This window comes from Perca flavescens, chromosome 12 (assembly GCF_004354835.1).
Source record: "Perca flavescens isolate YP-PL-M2 chromosome 12, PFLA_1.0, whole genome shotgun sequence".
Classification (NCBI taxonomy): Eukaryota; Metazoa; Chordata; class Actinopteri; order Perciformes; family Percidae; genus Perca; species Perca flavescens.
The window spans coordinates 24,967,611-24,984,512 of NC_041342.1; the positions used below are offsets into that span (position 1 = coordinate 24,967,611).

A 16,902-nucleotide genomic window follows, 5' to 3' on the forward strand; every position below is an offset into this window, starting at 1 on the left:
TTAGTTACTAACTAAACCGTGTCATTCTTGATCCCTTAACACTGAAACCTGTTATCCTGACCTTTTGAAAACCGCACGGTACATCCAATTCTACTTATGTCTACGACATATTTCTGAGACACATTCCCCAAATCTCCTGCAGACGCTCTGCAGTAACACTTGATTTTATATATATATATATATATATATATATATATATATATATATACACACACACACACACACACACACACACTTTGCCATTTGTCATGTTTCTACCAGAAAATGAGAACAATACTAAGAAAGCAATCACATCGACATCATACAGTCAGAATTGCCCAATTCAATTCTGATTTGCACTCATTAATTCAGTCAGTATTTTGTCTTAATAGCTGTAGGGTGCGTCTTAATGGTTTTATAATCTAGACAAACTAGATACAATAATGGACGCGGGTCCACTTACTGTATAAGTAGCAAAGGGTTTGAATCCAAAGAAAAAAATACCTTTCTGTTAACTTGGATTATTAATTATAGCACAAACTTTATACATTCAGGTTATCAGTTCAGAAAAACTCCAATCTAAAATACTTCTTACTAGACCTACAAGGGGTGAAGTGGGCTTTAAGTAGAGTTTAGTTCATTAGAAATGTCTGGATAAAGGTTAGGTGACCATAATGTTGATAAAGCATTGTCTATAACTGTTATTTTGGCATTCTATTAGTAATCAAAAGTTAATGCAAGTGTCATGCTGTGGGGAAATGTCCACAATGCTTCGTGTCTTCCTTTGCAGATGTTTTCCATGTATTTTCTCCTGTTTGAATACTTTCTCATTTGCACAATTGTGTCACTGGAAACCAGTAAAGGATTTGCCTTTCTAATCATGTGTGCAAGCAATGTTTTTTTGTGTGTGCTGTAATGACTCCAACAAATTTATTTTTCATCAATGTATATTCTCTGTTGTGAGAAAAAAACAATATGCAGAAATGACCATTAATTAACCAATGATCAATAAGACAATGTGGCTAGTTAATTCACCAACAGAGGAACCACATGGTAACACCAGTTTGACATCCATGTAAACTTAACAATTATAAAATATGTATACTCAACGATTCAGTCATTGGTGCCAACTGTTACTGGGCAAAAACAAATTTGTATCTCCAACAAAGTCGTGACGGTCCTGATAAACACACACGTGGTTGAGCACTCCTTAACCGGTAAACATGTCCCCACAATTGTTAGGGGCCATTTCATTAACGCCTGGGTGACTGTGTTGATAATCCACTCATAAACTGGAACTGGAAGACATTAGGAGTCTGACGCTGAGATCTGAGGAAGACAGAAATGGACTGACTAACAATTACATGTGAACACCTTCCCATGAAGAAAATGCAGAAATTTGATACGTTTCCTCACACGTTAACTGTAAATCATTTCTTACCTTGTAGGAGTGCTAAAGGACGTGGGTGTTCCTTTTTTAAGACAGAGGCAAAATGATTTTGATTAAAGACAGAATGCAATTAAATTTCTGAGTTGATTAAGAACAATGTATCCAGTTTAGTCCCAGCAGCTATGGTAGAGCTACAAAAGCGTGTTTGCAATGACACTTACTGAGTACGTGTTCACGAAGAGAACTATGGCTCGAAATAGAGGTAGCGGATCCAGGAGTCTGACAAAAACAGAAACAGTTCCAAATTGTACAAAGTTGATGGTTGAATATTGAATTAGTGCTAATGAGGACCTGGTCTATGAATTATTATTATTGAGCATGAACATTTTGGAACTTGTAGTCTGACAAAAGCAATCTTAACTTAAGGTCCACTTACTAGCCTCCTCTAGAGGTTTACATTACATGTCATTTAGCTGACGCTTTCATCCAAAGCGACTTCCAATTAAGTGCTTTCAACCCTGAAGGTGCAAACTCCAGACAACAAGTAGTACGTGCAAGTACATTAGCTTTAAATAAGCAAAACTACAAAGAGACGTGAAAGCGCAGCTTCAAGAAATATATAATTTTTTTTCTTTCCCTCCTCTCTTCTTTTCCTTCTTCATGTCTATCCGAAGTGTAGTCAGAAGAGATGTGTTTTTAGCCTTTGGCGGAAGATGCGTAGGCTTTCGGCCATCCCCTGATGACACGTGAACAATGTGTCATGAGGGGATGGAGTTTGCATGGAGATGGCATCTCTTAACAGCAGAACAAACTCCCATCAGCTGAGCTGAAACCTCCTGGAAAGCTTTAGTAAAAGTTATTTAGTTGACCTTGAATTAAGAGGTTTGTGTTGCCAAACTGTTACTACCTCTACGATGGTCTTTAAAAAGGTGCACAATAATCTAAGAATAGAAGTATCTGTTTTTTTTCAGTGTTTTTCAACATCACAACATACTTACTGTGTTGGAGGGTAGATGGGGACCTCTGTCTCTAGCCCAAGCCTGAGACTCTGCGGAGCCTAAGTAACTGAGACCCAGACATGTTTTGAGCATTAAATATATTTTGCAGTCATTTGTGTAGATATGTGATGGTGTTTGCACCAGAGCATGACAATGTTATATAGAGATGGTCCGATACCATTTTTTGCTTCCCGATACCAATTCCTATACCTGAACTTGCGTATCTGCCGATACCGAGTACCAATCCGATACCACTGGGTCATATATTTTATTATGTTTTAACAGCTGTATACTACTATCTCTGTATGGATGGGATATTATTTCTATCTTTGTTGTCTGTCTGGCTCAGGTTAAACTCTTTGTAAAACATGAACAAACACAAATGCCACAGAACTTTCTTTTATTTTCCAGTTTGACAGTCAGTTATAACGGAAAAAGAACATAAATAAACTACTTTAACGTAGATTTTCTTTAGGGCTTTATTACGTGGTATCGGATCGGTGCATAAACTCCAGTACTTCCCGATACCGATACCAGCGTTTTAGGCAGTATCGGAGCCGATACCGATACTGGTATCGGAATCGGACCATCTCTAATGTTATACATACCTCATAGTTCTTGAACGAGGGGTAACTGGTAAACGAGAACATGCACACACTCATTAACTATGCTCAAAATATTTGGAATGGACTACCGACGCCAAAAATGTTAACTGTGACAACTTAACACAGAGTTTACCTGGAGGGGTGACTGCCACAGGTAGTGACATCCTTTGAGTGCTATATATGAGACAAAAAGTTATTACTACATCGTTTTAAAAACTTTAATATTGGAAAGTTTGTTATTAAACCGAATAGTCCTGAAATATAAATTGGTTTTACCCATCTATATGAAACTGTCCTGGAGAAACCTGTGGCAAACATAAAGTGTGCAGGTTAAATTAGATACTTAACTTATTACCTGAACATTGGCATTTTTTGGCATGAACTTTTCCTTTATTAGACTTCTGGAAGACTTACCCTCCGCTGAGACAGTGGCTTTTTCAAATCAGCAGTCTCTCTTTTCAGATCTGAAAGCTGCTTTTTTAAGTCGGCATTTTCTCTTTTCAGCTCGGAGAGTTGCCTTCTGATGACATATGTGGAAGGAATAGCGTTGCAGTCGGGGGGGAGTGGGGTTATTTACACAGTCACAGAGGAACAATAACAAATACTAAAAGTACCTGTAACTCTGCTCATTGACTTCCTTGAGATGCCTTTCCAGTTCAACGGACTTATGCTTGAAGTGTGCCGTGACTCTCTCCATCTGTCTCCGCTGAAAAAGGGCAATCTGAGGAGCATGAAGACCTCCCAATCAAATATTCTTTCAGTGAAAACAATACATGATGTAAATCAACTTTGGCTTTTGGATTGTAGCTCAGTGATTCTTATATGACAATGACAATTTGTAATGCTTTTAATCTCATATCTAATATAATATCTGTCGCAATCTGTTGTTGAAGGAATCACTGGCAGATTAATTGACTGGCTGCTATGACATTTAACATCCCTGAATAGCAATTAAAAATGACAGCAGCGAGGAAGCTTGGGTGGCCGCTGCACAGAGGAGACAGACCTGTGAAGTGTGCTCCAGCCGTGACTGGATGAGCTTCACAGGGTCCTTGAAAAACACCTTTTCCTGTGGCTTCATCTGAGATTAAAAAAAAATTAAAAAATGTGTGCAAATATAATTAGTAAAATAAGTTAATTCTCTGTTGGTGGCAGTGGACAGTAACCTGCAGTGAAGAATGGAAACTCACCAACCTCATCTGTGATGGGCAGATAACTGCAGCTGGCCCCACATACACTGCACTTCTCTGTGGGAAAAGACATGATCACAAGAAGCATAACTAGCCTGAAACTGTCTCATTTGAGCCACGATATTAAATAATTATAGTTGTGGAAGCAAACTGACTTGACTTATAATTGTCTTACGAGATGTAATGCATGCTTCACAGCAAATGTGGCCACAGCTGGACACAGCAAACTTCGACCCTCTCCTTGTGAAGCACTGATTACAGTGGAACCAGTCCATTTTTAGTCCTGTGGGTTGTCTCCTCCTCTGCAAACACGATGTTACAATACACAAATGTGATTATGTGAAATGAAATATTACTCTACATCCCCATAAGTATGTGGACACCCCTGGTCACATACTTTTGAGTACTTTTAGTATTGGGTTGTTTTTCCTGGCGTGGACTTTCCCATTTCAACATGACAATATCCCCCTGCACAACATTAATGCTAAAAATGCCCACAGTTTTGAAAGGACATGTTCAAAAGGTGTCAGCTGTAGAGCTGCAAAGATTAATTGATCAATTAGTTTTCAACTATTAAATTAGTCGCCAACTTTTTTACTTTTTTTCTTTATCTGATTCCAGCTTCTTAAATGTCAATATTTTCTAGTTTCTTCACTCCTCTTTGACAGTATATATATATATATATATATATATATATATATATATATATATATATATATATATCAAAAAGATACTTAATATCTTTGAGTTGTGGACAAAACAAGAGGACGTCATCTTGGGCTTTGGAAAACAGACATTTTTTTTTACCATCTTCTGGCATTTTATAGACCAAACAACTAATCAATTAATGGACAGATTGCTCGACAATTAAAATAATTGTTAGTTGTAGTCCTAGTTATTTCCACACATACATGCATTGCATAGTCTACATGGCCATGTACGTACTAGTACAGTAAGTATGTAGAGAAGTGTTAATATTAAGCTTTTTTTAAGGCTTCACAAAACTGGATTATTTTTTTGCCTACAAATTACACAATGTAAATGTATCACGCTCAACCATTTTAGAATGAGATGATTCTGCAACACCACAACATACACACACACACACACACACACACACACACACACACACACACAGTCCTAAGCATACTATGGTTCTAAGTAAATACAAAGTTAGCTTCTATCATCTACAATGCTAACCATCCATGATGCTAACAGGTTAACGTTATACTATTGGCTGTTTGCTAGCTGACGTTAGCTAGCTTAATTGTAGAAAAGTAATAACGTTATCCTGTTTGGCTGGCTACAGACAGAGGGAAAGAAACTGACTCAAAACTTTCATTACACTTTGGTTAGAAGATATTTGCTCTCTTATTTGTTATTTTTCTAACATTACCTGTCGCCCTGCTCAAAAGTAGTTGAAGTTGTAGCCTAACAAAAGTTATTTTTCAGCCGGCTCAGCAGTGCAGTCCCGCCTCTGCCGAAGTCAGATAGCGGATATCGTTCTTTGTTGGGATTGGATGAGTGAGGAAGGAAGACCCCCGTTTCTAGTAAATTTATAGAGCCAACTTTTAACATCAATGACATAAGTATAATATGCCAGAGTTATTAGATAGTAAGGTACCTGGAAATGTATGCAATTGAGGGAGGGGATAATTCATCACCCACCATTTCGCACAGAAAGTTATTTTTCTGATTTAAAAAACACCATTGCTTATTTTACTAGTCATCTAAACCAGGGGTCTTAAACGTGTTTTAAGCCAATTACCCCTAAAAGAGAGACAGAGCAGGGACCCCCTTCTACATATATTGTATAAAATTAAGTTGCATATTAAACTGGGCCTTAAAATAGCCTAAAACCTTTATACATAACTTTTTTGCATAGAATATTAAGCTTTTAAAATAGCCTAAAACTTGTTGGCACGATTTTATAAATCAGATTTTAATGTTGCAACATGTGGCAGAGTGAATCCTTAGCATTACCTGTATCTGGATGGCTATCTTAGGGACTACCTTACATATAGGCCAGTAACCGTATCAGTGGGGATTTATATTTTATAATGTTAGATTTATGTTAAGACTTTCATTTTTGAAATAACTTCAAAAATTAAGACTAATTTGAAGGCCCCCTGCATCGACTGAGGACACCCGGAGGGGTCCCAGACCCCCTGTTGAAGATCCCTGATCCAAACAAAACACCAAGGACACCTGTTGTCCTTCTAGGTTTTCGCTCCAATTAAAAAGCTACATCACCTCATAGCTTAATTATGGTTCTTAGTCAGCCAGTAGACATATGGGGTGATGGACTAGATTGCTCAGGATCCGCTGGCAATTTAGAGTCCAACTTATGTTGGACTTGATGATCAACATTTAAGTCACCTTGAAATAAATCCCAAGTCCTTCTTGTATATGAAGGGAGATGTGAACATCTCAACCAAGGATTAGGTTCATTTGACATCAAGAAAACAGTCATGAAAATAAGCACATTGAGAATCACACAAACAAGCTTAATCATTTGAGCGGTCGAGTAAAATGTGGTTACATCTTTAATGGCCACATTACAATCTGAAATGCACACTGAAATAAAATCCAAATCAGATTGTAGGAACCACTCTGGAGCCATTCCTGTTGAGAGAACAAAAAGTTTAGTTGGAGGTTAAATGTATATATTGCAAATGCACAATAACTTGCCCACCTCTGATACTTCAGGAATTCACATCAGTAATGATAATTGGCCCAAGGACTGCTTTTTCTAATATTCCATGCTTCCCTGGAAAGAAAAAAAACAAACAAAAAAAAAACACAGAAGTTAGTACAGCACAATGAGACCAGTTTGATAAAGCAGAAGTTGTGTAGCTACCTGATGCTATACTCCTCATCCTCCTGGACTTGCAGCTGGATTCACAGCAGTCACAAATATGGCTTAATGCAACGTTGTCCAGCAGCTGCCAACTGAGTTAATGAATAAAAGGGTCATTCAAATTGTTCCATGGACGTCTAATTTAATCCAGAATCCGACATGCTGCAGTTTGTCTGCAGCATCAGAAAACTGCGCCAATGCTGAATAACTCAAGACCTTAAATCATTAAAAAACAAAAATTCCAATACATTTACCCATGCTCTTTGACATAGTAGCAGGCCTTCTTTGTGTCATCAAGACCATTGGGATCCCAAGCTACAAGATTGCAGTGGATGAATACCTGTGTCGAGTTGAAGAGTGCAGGTTGCAAGACATGGAAGTTTCCAGTATTTAAAGTCCTGCATCTAAAAAGATGAACATGCATAGTCTATAGAATTGAGACTAGTTTACCTTTTCTCCGGGAGCAAACCTAAAGGCTTGAAGGGATAGGCGGATCTCTGAGGATTTTTGCCTTGGTTTGAACTTGGACCGTGATACCATGCTGTCCGTGAGACATCTGTGTGGTTAAACAACATTTGTTTTACTTTCAGCGTCTGGACAAAAAGTCAGTGAGTCATGCGTTTTTATTGCCAGTGCAACAGGAGTACCCCTTATTGGCGATTATCGGATATATACTGCTTTCAGGCTGCAGAGCCGGTGTGTAAGCTGCTACGCATTCCTCAAGAAGCAGCAGCATGGGCTGATGGGTCCCCTGCGCCACACTAGCCATGATGGGGATCATTGAGCCCAGAGGAAAGGTAGTACATTCAGCAGAGCCTGAGAAGTCATCTACAGCAGTAAATAGAGGAGAGTCATTAAGTTAAAAAAGGAGTCACTGCGAGAGCTGCCATTTCCAGTGATGTCATGTTTTATACACACCGTTCATGAGTCCTACGTGGAACACAAGATCTCCTAGACCGAAGGTGTTAAACACTGGTTCATAAATCGGAGGATACCAGTCTATGGGCCTGCACAAAATAAAGTAGAGTGAGGTCCTGCTGACATTAAACAGGTGTCTCTGTAGACCATTTACTCACTTTGCACTCAATGTTGTAGTATGAATACCCACCTCTGAAAAGCACAGACAACTGGGTGAGCAAAGGCCAGAAAGCGAGAATCAGGAGAGGAAATGTAGATCAGGTCATTGGTGTACGTCAGCTGATCCCCAGTAACCTACGGAAGACAACGGTCACTAAAGCTGTAAAAATAGTGTACTGAGAGTTTGCAGGTATGACTGTGCTACTCACCATTCTCCTGAAGTTACAATCATTGATATCCACATTGAAAAGAGCCTCCCTGGCTGAAAAGCTGGTGGGATAACAGTTACCCAGACGAAAGAGAGATAGATCAGCCTGCGATCTGCTCTCTGTCCACACCAGCCTCACAAAATCTAGCATGCAGTCCAGTTTCATGTCTGTAAGGGATAAGAGCACATAATAACTCAAGTTTATAGCCAATTTCAGGTAAAGATGATACATTGTCCTGCATTCTGCCACAATATTATACCTGCATAGACAGACATGGCAGCTGACAAGCTCAAAAGCAGTGCAATTTGCCAAAAGAAAGCCATCACGACTGATCCCTCCTGCTGACACTTAGGGTGCTTTGACTCCTCGTGACTGGGAGACATTAATCAAGAAAACCTCTTTCACCTGATGTGTGTCAACAGGCTCAGGTGCAGCAGCCATCGAGCTGATTACAGCTTGGAAATCAGCTGTCATTGCATCACACATTAGACCCATTTCATTTTGATATGGTGCAGCTTGATCACCGGCATTGTAACAGATGTCATGTTTGGTGGAAATGTGTCACTTTTCATAATTTACATAAGACATGAAGTGACATTTCACACATACATTTAAACATGTATCATGCTTATATCATTTACATTATATTAGCAAAAAGAATCACAGATGTGCAAGGTGAGGAAACAAGGTAACCAAACAACCTCGAACTGTTTCTTTGCCACTATCGGTGCAGGCATTGCATACAGGTTGAGTTGTAAACAGTGTGATCGGTGTATTGTTGCATGTTTTCTTTTTACTATGTAACCACTTGCCATTACACTCAGGCCTATTGGATTTTAACTATGGCCAGAAAGTAATAAAACCCCATGCTACATTCAATTGCAGGGCATTGTGGTCCAAAAATTTGATTTGTCAGTCAGTGTTTATTACATAAGTTACAACCCTTTCATAAGTTTTAAATCTGATAGATGATCTGTGGCAAGGCCAGACTGATCTCATGAAGTGGCACTGGGCAATGCTGCATTAGTGCATTATCAGAATGTATGGCATGATTCACAGCTAGAGCTTGGAACAAATGGAAAGGTATTCAGAAGAAAATTGTCTCTCACTATTCATGATTTAGATCCTGTAAATACATAATCACATGACCTACACTGTATAAAAGATGGGTCTGAGGGCCACATTGTAGTTGAGACAAGTCTTGCCTCCAAAATAATCCAGGTGCTGTACAGCCAGAGAGTTGAGTCAGTCACATTGAAACTTCTAAATTAGTGATGGGAGAAGAGATTAGTTTACAGGCTGTGAGATTTACTAGACTTCAAGAAATTGTGTCACAGGTTACAGCTCAGATATGAAACCATGGCTTTAAAGTCTTGATACTGGCACCATGTACAAAGACAGCTTTATATAAAAATAAAAAGTAGAATCTCACTGAAGTTTACACCAGGTTTATTTGTACAGAGGGTTTAAGATTTATGAACAATTCAAATTAATCTGCAACAGTTTTAGATCATGTAAAGCTGATGTCTCAGGGTCTTGTAAGTCAGGAGGCTAAGGTCATCTGCTACTGGCCCCTCTGTTGGGATCATAATCTCCATCATCTTGGGCTGGGCCTTCTGTTGAGAACTTTGTTTTCCATATCCGTTTAGTCATGCGTTTAACAAAAACGCTCCGTTTCAGGACATCAAGACCTTAAACCCTAAACGCTCATCACTGCACCTCTGATATGTCACGGACGTTTGAGTCGGACGGCTCAGTTACGATCAGGGGTCCCAACACAGAATTGTGACTAAAGCCGTTGGATTCTGAAAAGGAGATAGATTAGGACTTCATGAGGAAACTGCACAAAATGGAAATAAACTACCCAAATTGTCAGAAAAGAGATACCCCATTTGACAGCTCTTTTTAAGCGAGGCGTGCAGGTTGAATCACAGCAGCTACAAATTGAGCTCTGAGAAGGGTCATCGAGTAGTTCCCATCTGACAGGAGCAATCACAGAGAGTCATATCAGCATAGTGTTTTACAACACACAAATAAGGCATACTGGCATGAGATTTCAGGTAAAAAAAAAAAAAAAGTTAAAGACCTTAACCTCAGCTCTTCCATAGTCTATCCACAACTTCACTTCCGGCATTTCTCAGTTGCTGCCGGATTTCATTCTTTTGGCTGGATGTCTGTTACCTTACGCTTTGTGCAAGAATTTTAAATTCTGGTCAATTTATGAGGACTATGGTTAACTGCTCCTCAGATCTCTGCAGGGTTAATCGAGACCGCTAGCTTGACTGTCCAATCTGAGTTCTGTTGCACGACTAAAAACAAGCTCCTTTACTGGGTTATTTTGCAGCAGCACTGTGGTTCTGTCGGTGCTTAGCGCCACCCATGACGATTGGGATTAGTTTAAAGAAATTCCAATAAACCAGAGTCTTTCTCCCATCCCAAAATTCTATGTGGACTAGCCAGACCCTCCTCTGCAGCACTGTGGACAAAGGTCTGGCAAAGCAAGACTAACTCTTCTATAGTCTGTCATGTTGAGTTTAGAGTTTCTTTTGAGGAAACCTTGGTGCAAGCAATTATCCAATTTTCATTTACAATATAGTGCAGTCAAATACATAGTTACACATTACATAAGCAGTACTGGATAAAAGTTAGGAATAGTTAAACATTTTAGAAGCTATGCTTATTCATTTAGTGTTTTAAATTAATTCAAAATAAATATACTTTCCTTCAGCTTCAGTGCCATTAATGAACTCTCCAAGTTAATATATTTTTCCAAAATGTCTAAATGGTTCCCTTAATCAATTACCTCAGCTTCTCCTTTACATAATGGCAAGCTTTCTTGGTTTCATCAAGAACGTCAGGATCCCACGCAACCAGCTTACAGTGAATGTATACCTGAGAGCACATCAAGTCAACATTTGTTATGAATAAGATATTCCTTATTAGCAGTTACCCTTTACCCCTCTCACCTCATTTCCAAGAGGAAACTTGAAGGACTGCAGGAAAAGGACGAGTGCAGACGAGTGGTAGCGAGGGAGGAACACAGAGTTTGCCTTCACGCTCTCCAAAAGACACCTGAAGAAATTTTAAACTCCGATATAGACTTTCAATTCCAGAAAACAATTGGGAAAAATGAATCTATGTCTGAATCATACCCCTTATTGCCAATGATGGGGTAAACCTGGCTGTCAAGCTGCAGCTCTGGTGTAGTGGCTGCCACACATTCCTCTATGAACAACAGCAAGGGTTGGTGGGACTTCTGCTCCACTGCCGCCCATATTGGCATGAACGAGCCCAGGGGGATGACGTTTGTCTTTGCTACACTTGTTAATTCCTCTGTAGGGGAAAGTTAAAAAAAGGATTAGAATGGGTCTTTGAGTATCCTGTTGTATTTAGTCCTGAGAACTCACCATTGAGGAGTTCCATGTGGAAAACTAGCCTGCCTCGGCCTTCAGAAAAACTGGATCCAGGGTTCAGGAAAGTGGGGACCCACCCCTCAGGACTGAAATATAATGAAAAAGTTCTCATCTCACATTTCAGCTTTAAACTGGCAATTCATTCAAAGAGATAGTCCTACCTTTTATAAGCACACTCAATGGGATACACAAAGGCAGCAGGTTTGGACCTTTTATTTGGTCTGAAAGTCAGCTCATTTTGATAGAGGAGATGCTTTCCTTTCACCTGTAAAAAAAAAAAAAAAAAAAAAAAAAACTGTTTTAAAAGACACTAAAGAGGCAGCAAGGCATTTTAGTTAAAAACATTTACATTACCAGTCTTTTAAACTTGCAGTTAACTAGTTTGTAATTGAACTCTGCTTCCCCGTCTCCGCTGGGCAGAACATTAAATTTAGATGGTAAGCAGCTTCCAAGGAAGAAACGAGCTGCATGTGGCACCAACTCCGCATTGATCCTCCATGTGATTCTTATGGAGTCTTGTTCACAGACTACTTTGATATCTGCAAACAAATTCTCATGACACCAGTTTCTGAAACACTTAACCATAACCAGAAGGTTGACACATTACTACATACAAGTGCAAATACTACCTGTATTGGCATCAGTTGTTGCAAAAACAGACACAATTACCACACTAAGGAAGAGTTGAGCCACCATGACTGAACGGTTCAGGTCCCATTGGAAGTGACACTATTTATAGACTTCCTGCCAAATTAGCAGAATGATTAACACCTGTGTGAGAGCAGGGCCTCGTTATGCTGGGGTGTTTTTGTGCATTTTCAAAATTTCATATTGCAGGGTGTTCCATTTTGACAACTTCTAAATGAAGAGGGACGTAACTGTAGCCTACTTTTATTCAAGTAGGCCTACTGTACGTAAGTACAATTCAGATTTATCTGTGTACCATACTTTGTGTACCTCTACTTTGCTACATTTCAGAGGCAAATGTTGTATTGATTCTACTGCATTCATTTAATATATATATATATATATATATATATATATATATATATATATATCCGTTTCAATTTAAAAAAACGTGCTGCTACGTTTAGTCGGGGCTGAACATGGCCCTAGTAACTTATTATTTTACAGAATAATATTTGACATGGCTACACAACATGGTCAGTTATGAAACAATACAATGATTCAGATGAAACTACTCAACAGTATAATTTTATAGTTCAAATTAGATCCACCTGGACAAGCTACAATATTAAAATGCTTACATATTACTGTGAGTAGTAATGATCCTTTAATGTAATAGCACCTTTTTTTTTTGCTATTTTCATACTTTTTCTTGGGTGAAATTGTACTTGTCTTGACTTGTAATGAAATATTAATAATAATAATAAGGGTTATTATTGTAAAAAAAAAAAAAAAAACTTAAGTAAATTATGTAAATATTGATGTCCATGTAAAAGCTGCTGTGAGTTTAGAAATAGCTGATAGATTTATTTTATTTTTTTGATCAGGTCGGAACCACTTTTCTGTGTGATTTAACGCCATCACGTCCGGAGGGTTTAGCGTTGTACACAGGAAGTAGCTTCAAGTCTGACAGAGAAGGAGGTTGTAATTTGCAAGTATATCAATTGTTTTGGTCAGTTAACAGTTCATCCAGTTTCGAGTTGTTGTACCTTGTTTATTCAAGATGCTGATCAAAGTTAAGGTAAGGCCATTGGTTTTATGTACGCTTACACTTTTTCGCTGCCTCGTCGCTGTTATTGGGTTAACGTTAGCCCGCTAACAAAACTGACCCGGTTCGCTGATTCATTTTTCGGCCGGGGGCAGTAATTTATTATAATCTAACGTACACGTATCTCATTCTATGATAAACCAAAAATGTCTGCCTGGTTTTTGGCTCAATATTAAGTGGGGCTACCAACTAGCTATCCACATTCTGCTCTTTGGGTAACTCTTGTCGCCATTCAGTAGCTATGTTGTTATCTGATAGCTTGCTAACTTGAACGCATCATCAAAGCAGGTTAGCCAATTCCTTGGCCGGTGTTACAACAAAATGTGGGACCCTCGGGATTCCGTTAAGAGGATAGTAGACCACTACTGGACACCGGTTTGTTCTATTACGATACTGTGGCTGGAACGATAAATCGTAATCTGCTGGTTGAACAACAGAAAAAATAATGAATCAGTAATTTGGGTTTTTTTATTAGGCGAAATGCCACACATTCTCTGGATCTAGATTCTCCATTGTAAAGATTTGCAGGTGTTGTCTGTTTTACATCCTTGGAAATACAATGTGTGGCCATGATTAAAAAAACATTTGCATTGACAATATAGCTGAAAATCTGACGGGTCACATAATTTGGTGTAAATCGGACAAACCTATGAAAAAGGACAGTTTTTTTTTTTTTTCCTGTGAATTCTCCCTTGTTGGTTGAACGGTAGTTTCAGGCTGTATGTGTAATTTCAGAAACCAAAGCTGGTGCTGTTGATGTGATCATGTTAATGTCATGTTTCAGACTCTCACTGGAAAAGAAATAGAGATCGACATTGAGCCCACAGACAAGGTGAAATATAAGCTAGAAAAACGACACACTAACCTGTATTCTGTTGACTCTCAAGGCACCGTCCCATTTCTAAATGTCTTGTTTATGTGTAAATGAAGGTGGAGCGAATAAAGGAGAGGGTGGAAGAGAAGGAAGGGATCCCCCCGCAGCAACAGAGACTCATCTACAGTGGAAAACAGATGTGAGTTCCTCCAACATGAACTCATCTTGCTCTGTAGTCACTGTGAGAGGCTCTTTCTCAAGTCTTCTCTAAACCATCTTGTGCTCTCTCCTGTTGTTTTGCTCCCAGGAATGATGAGAAGACGGCTGCCGACTACAAGATCCAGGGAGGCTCGGTGCTCCATCTTGTGTTGGCGCTAAGAGGTGGCTCAACGCTCCACAGGCCCTGCATACACCTCTCCTCCTTGTCATGAGTTGATTTTTGTCACGGGGCCAGCGAGTGCCAACGCTTTAGGTGTCCGTCACCGTCTAACCATGTTTCAGCACAGAGATCTGAAATCCCACGCTCCTGGGCAGACGCACAAAAAAATAAAAAATAAAATAAATAATCAACCAACAACGGCAATAACGAGAAAAGGACGTTCTAATTCCTTTGTAAATGTTTTTTGTAAGCCCACATTGGCTTTCTGATTTTGACCAGTTGATGCAGTACAAAAGACAGTTTGAAAACAGTGTTCTTTTTGCTTGTGAATAAATGCTGAAGTTGATTTAAGCATCTTCGTCTAATACACACACACACACACACACACACACACACACACACACACACACACACACACACACACACACACACACACACACACACACACACACACACACACACACACACACACACACACAAGTCCCTGCTGACGATTCTAAAAACTGATTTTTATTAGAAAATGACAGGAAACAGATTTAAAGACAATTTACGACAGAATACTCATCCTGGGCTTTTCTTTACATCTTAGTTAAGGTAGTTATCTGAAACAGTCTGGTAAGAGATTCCACTGAAATCCATTTAGAGCACCATTGCTGACATCCAGTAACCAGAGTGGTTTTAAATGGAGGCTCATGATTATGAGAGGAGTCATCAAATTACTGAGGCGATACACTGGCTTCATCTAAATGTCTTTACAGCCCACTATTTTTGTTCTACAAAGGGTTGTATCAGAGATTTTTCATAGACTTGGTCAATTGTGCTCATATACTTAAAATCTGAAATATAAACTCAGCAAAAAAGAAAAGGATACGCCCCTTTTTCCAAGACACTGTATTTTGAAGATACTTTTGTAAAAATCAAAATAACTTAAGAGATCTTCATTGTAAAGAGTTGTTTTCGATGCTTGTTCAATGAACCGTAAACAATGAACACGCACCCGTTGAACAGTCAAAAAGAAAATAACACCAAAAGAAAGACGCCCAGGGTCTCTGCTAATCGGCATGAATGTGCCTTAGGCACGAGGACAGCAGAATGTCCCTACTGTAAGACAGCGCTACAGGGAGACAGTAAGCACAGCTGACCACGTGTAACAACTGCATAGGATTGGTACAGGATGGAAACTTTTTTTTTTAAGATTCTTTTTGGGGCTTTTCTGCCTTTATTTGACAGGACAGTTAGGTGAGATAGAGGGGGAGAAAATGCAGGAAATCGTCACAGGTCGGATTCGAACCCTGGACCTCTGCGTCGATGCATAAACCTCCAAGTGTATGTGCGCCTGCTCTACCCACTGACCCAACCCGGCCACACAGGATGGCAACATTAACTGCAAGAACTGGCCAGTCTGGCGCAGTACATGAGGACAAGCGCTGCAGTACTTAATGCAGCTGGTTGCCACACCAGATACTGAGGGCTACTTTTGATTTTGACCCCCTCACCCCCCCCCTCCCTTTGTTTAGGGACACATTATTCCATTTCTGTTAGTCACATGTCTGTGATGAGCGTTGTTAAATCTTTTAATGTTTATACAAATATTTGCATATGTTAAGTTTGCTTAAAATATAAAAGCAGTAGAAAGTGACAGGGCGTTTCTTTTTTTTTTGCTGAGAATAGATCTTGTAGACCGTATCGTGCCCATTGTTCTTGTGTCACTATACACAGTCTTCTGAAAATAAAATAACTCTGGAGCCTCTGTAAACAATAGAATAGGAGGTACTGGTCAGGAAAAGCATGCTTGAATGGGAATGATAAAAACATGTTTAAATTACCACCGCTTACATTTAAAAGCATTTCTTTGCCTCCAAAACCAAATAGAATTGTTTTTGTACATGGGAAAACCTCAATTCTTGAGAGGATGAAAGGCACAGGATAATTAGGAGGATAGTCTGAGCTGTTTAGCTAAAAATAATGCAACACGTAAAGGGGCTTTAACACCACCCACGGTGACCTGTTTCCTCCAGTCGTTTCAATGACAAAGCGGTTTTGATCTCGGTGGTAGGGTTAGGAAGTGGTTTCCGCCCACGTGACCATGCACAGACTCCGCTCTGTTGCCCGGAGGTCACCGCGCTGAACTTTTGGCGGTAACCACCGGGCCAAGGAACCGCTTTTAAAAAACGCTTTGCTTTTTTGGGATACACTGATATCCCTGACACTGACACGCAGGTAGGTGGTCACAACGGTGTGAAACCAGAATAA

The 16,902-nt window shown here is 39.4% G+C and overlaps 4 protein-coding genes across 5 annotated transcripts; 1 reads left to right on the forward strand and 3 right to left on the reverse strand.

The window, feature by feature from the left end:
- Positions 1-908: 908 nt before the first annotated feature.
- On the reverse strand, positions 909-5,818 carry LOC114565426 (RING finger protein 212B). Its single transcript, XM_028593470.1, has 13 exons — positions 5,559-5,818; positions 4,338-4,464; positions 4,167-4,219; positions 3,979-4,053; positions 3,587-3,693; positions 3,387-3,492; positions 3,249-3,277; positions 3,106-3,146; positions 2,976-3,000; positions 2,368-2,434; positions 1,591-1,648; positions 1,421-1,451; positions 909-1,308 (listed from the first exon to the last, which is right to left on the reverse strand). The coding sequence occupies exons 2-13, from the start codon at positions 4,435-4,437 to the stop codon at positions 1,233-1,235; spliced, it is 768 nt and encodes a 255-aa protein (XP_028449271.1). The 5' UTR covers positions 4,438-4,464; positions 5,559-5,818; the 3' UTR covers positions 909-1,232.
- Positions 5,819-6,673: 855 nt separating this feature from the next.
- On the reverse strand, positions 6,674-8,696 carry zp3f.1 (zona pellucida glycoprotein 3f, tandem duplicate 1). Its single transcript, XM_028593271.1, has 10 exons — positions 8,568-8,696; positions 8,309-8,475; positions 8,131-8,234; positions 7,941-8,029; positions 7,670-7,850; positions 7,473-7,578; positions 7,277-7,362; positions 7,023-7,114; positions 6,858-6,932; positions 6,674-6,787 (listed from the first exon to the last, which is right to left on the reverse strand). The coding sequence occupies exons 1-9, from the start codon at positions 8,689-8,691 to the stop codon at positions 6,868-6,870; spliced, it is 1,014 nt and encodes a 337-aa protein (XP_028449072.1). The 5' UTR covers positions 8,692-8,696; the 3' UTR covers positions 6,674-6,787; positions 6,858-6,867.
- A 1,044-nt stretch (positions 8,697-9,740) lies between these two features.
- On the reverse strand, positions 9,741-12,460 carry zp3f.2 (zona pellucida glycoprotein 3f, tandem duplicate 2). The gene is made up of 9 exons (XM_028592995.1): positions 12,351-12,460; positions 12,076-12,260; positions 11,883-11,986; positions 11,716-11,807; positions 11,461-11,641; positions 11,275-11,380; positions 11,112-11,200; positions 10,196-10,287; positions 9,741-10,113 (listed from the first exon to the last, which is right to left on the reverse strand). The coding sequence occupies exons 1-9, from the start codon at positions 12,415-12,417 to the stop codon at positions 10,019-10,021; spliced, it is 1,011 nt and encodes a 336-aa protein (XP_028448796.1). The 5' UTR covers positions 12,418-12,460; the 3' UTR covers positions 9,741-10,018.
- Positions 12,461-12,548: 88 nt separating this feature from the next.
- Positions 12,549-14,995, forward strand: nedd8l (NEDD8 ubiquitin like modifier, like). 2 transcript variants are annotated; one of them, XM_028592997.1, is made up of 5 exons: positions 12,549-12,635; positions 13,236-13,429; positions 14,241-14,288; positions 14,387-14,469; positions 14,578-14,817. In XM_028592997.1, the coding sequence occupies exons 2-5, from the start codon at positions 13,412-13,414 to the stop codon at positions 14,699-14,701; spliced, it is 273 nt and encodes a 90-aa protein (XP_028448798.1). In that variant the 5' UTR covers positions 12,549-12,635; positions 13,236-13,411; the 3' UTR covers positions 14,702-14,817. The 2 variants fall into 2 exon arrangements, with proteins under 2 accessions (XP_028448798.1, XP_028448797.1); XM_028592996.1 differs by lacking the exon at positions 13,236-13,429 and having other exon boundaries at positions 12,551-12,631; positions 14,578-14,995.
- The last annotated feature ends 1,907 nt before the right edge of the window (positions 14,996-16,902 follow it).

Coding starts and splice junctions, on each gene's coding strand:
- LOC114565426 (XM_028593470.1), bottom strand. CDS start 4,437: ATGGACTGGTTCCACTGTAATCAGTGCTTCACAAGGAGAGGGTCGAAG. Junction 3,493..3,586: donor GTCAATGAGCAGAGTTACAG/GTACTTTTAGTA, acceptor ATATGTCATCAG/AAGGCAACTCTCCGAGCTGA. Junction 1,309..1,420: donor TCCTTTAGCACTCCTACAAG/GTAAGAAATGAT, acceptor TGTCTTCCTCAG/ATCTCAGCGTCAGACTCCTA.
- zp3f.1 (XM_028593271.1), bottom strand. CDS start 8,691: ATGTCTCCCAGTCACGAGGAGTCAAAGCACCCTAAGTGTCAGCAGGAG. Junction 8,235..8,308: donor ATTGTAACTTCAGGAGAATG/GTGAGTAGCACA, acceptor TGTCTTCCGTAG/GTTACTGGGGATCAGCTGAC. Junction 7,115..7,276: donor TACTATGTCAAAGAGCATGG/GTAAATGTATTG, acceptor TCATTAACTCAG/TTGGCAGCTGCTGGACAACG.
- zp3f.2 (XM_028592995.1), bottom strand. CDS start 12,417: ATGGTGGCTCAACTCTTCCTTAGTGTGGTAATTGTGTCTGTTTTTGCA. Junction 12,261..12,350: donor AACAACTGATGCCAATACAG/GTAGTATTTGCA, acceptor ATTTGTTTGCAG/ATATCAAAGTAGTCTGTGAA. Junction 11,642..11,715: donor CCACATGGAACTCCTCAATG/GTGAGTTCTCAG, acceptor TTTCCCCTACAG/AGGAATTAACAAGTGTAGCA.
- nedd8l (XM_028592996.1), top strand. CDS start 12,584: ATGAAGAGGGACGTAACTGTAGCCTACTTTTATTCAAGTAGGCCTACT. Junction 14,289..14,386: donor ACATTGAGCCCACAGACAAG/GTGAAATATAAG, acceptor GTGTAAATGAAG/GTGGAGCGAATAAAGGAGAG. Junction 14,470..14,577: donor ATCTACAGTGGAAAACAGAT/GTGAGTTCCTCC, acceptor TTTTGCTCCCAG/GAATGATGAGAAGACGGCTG.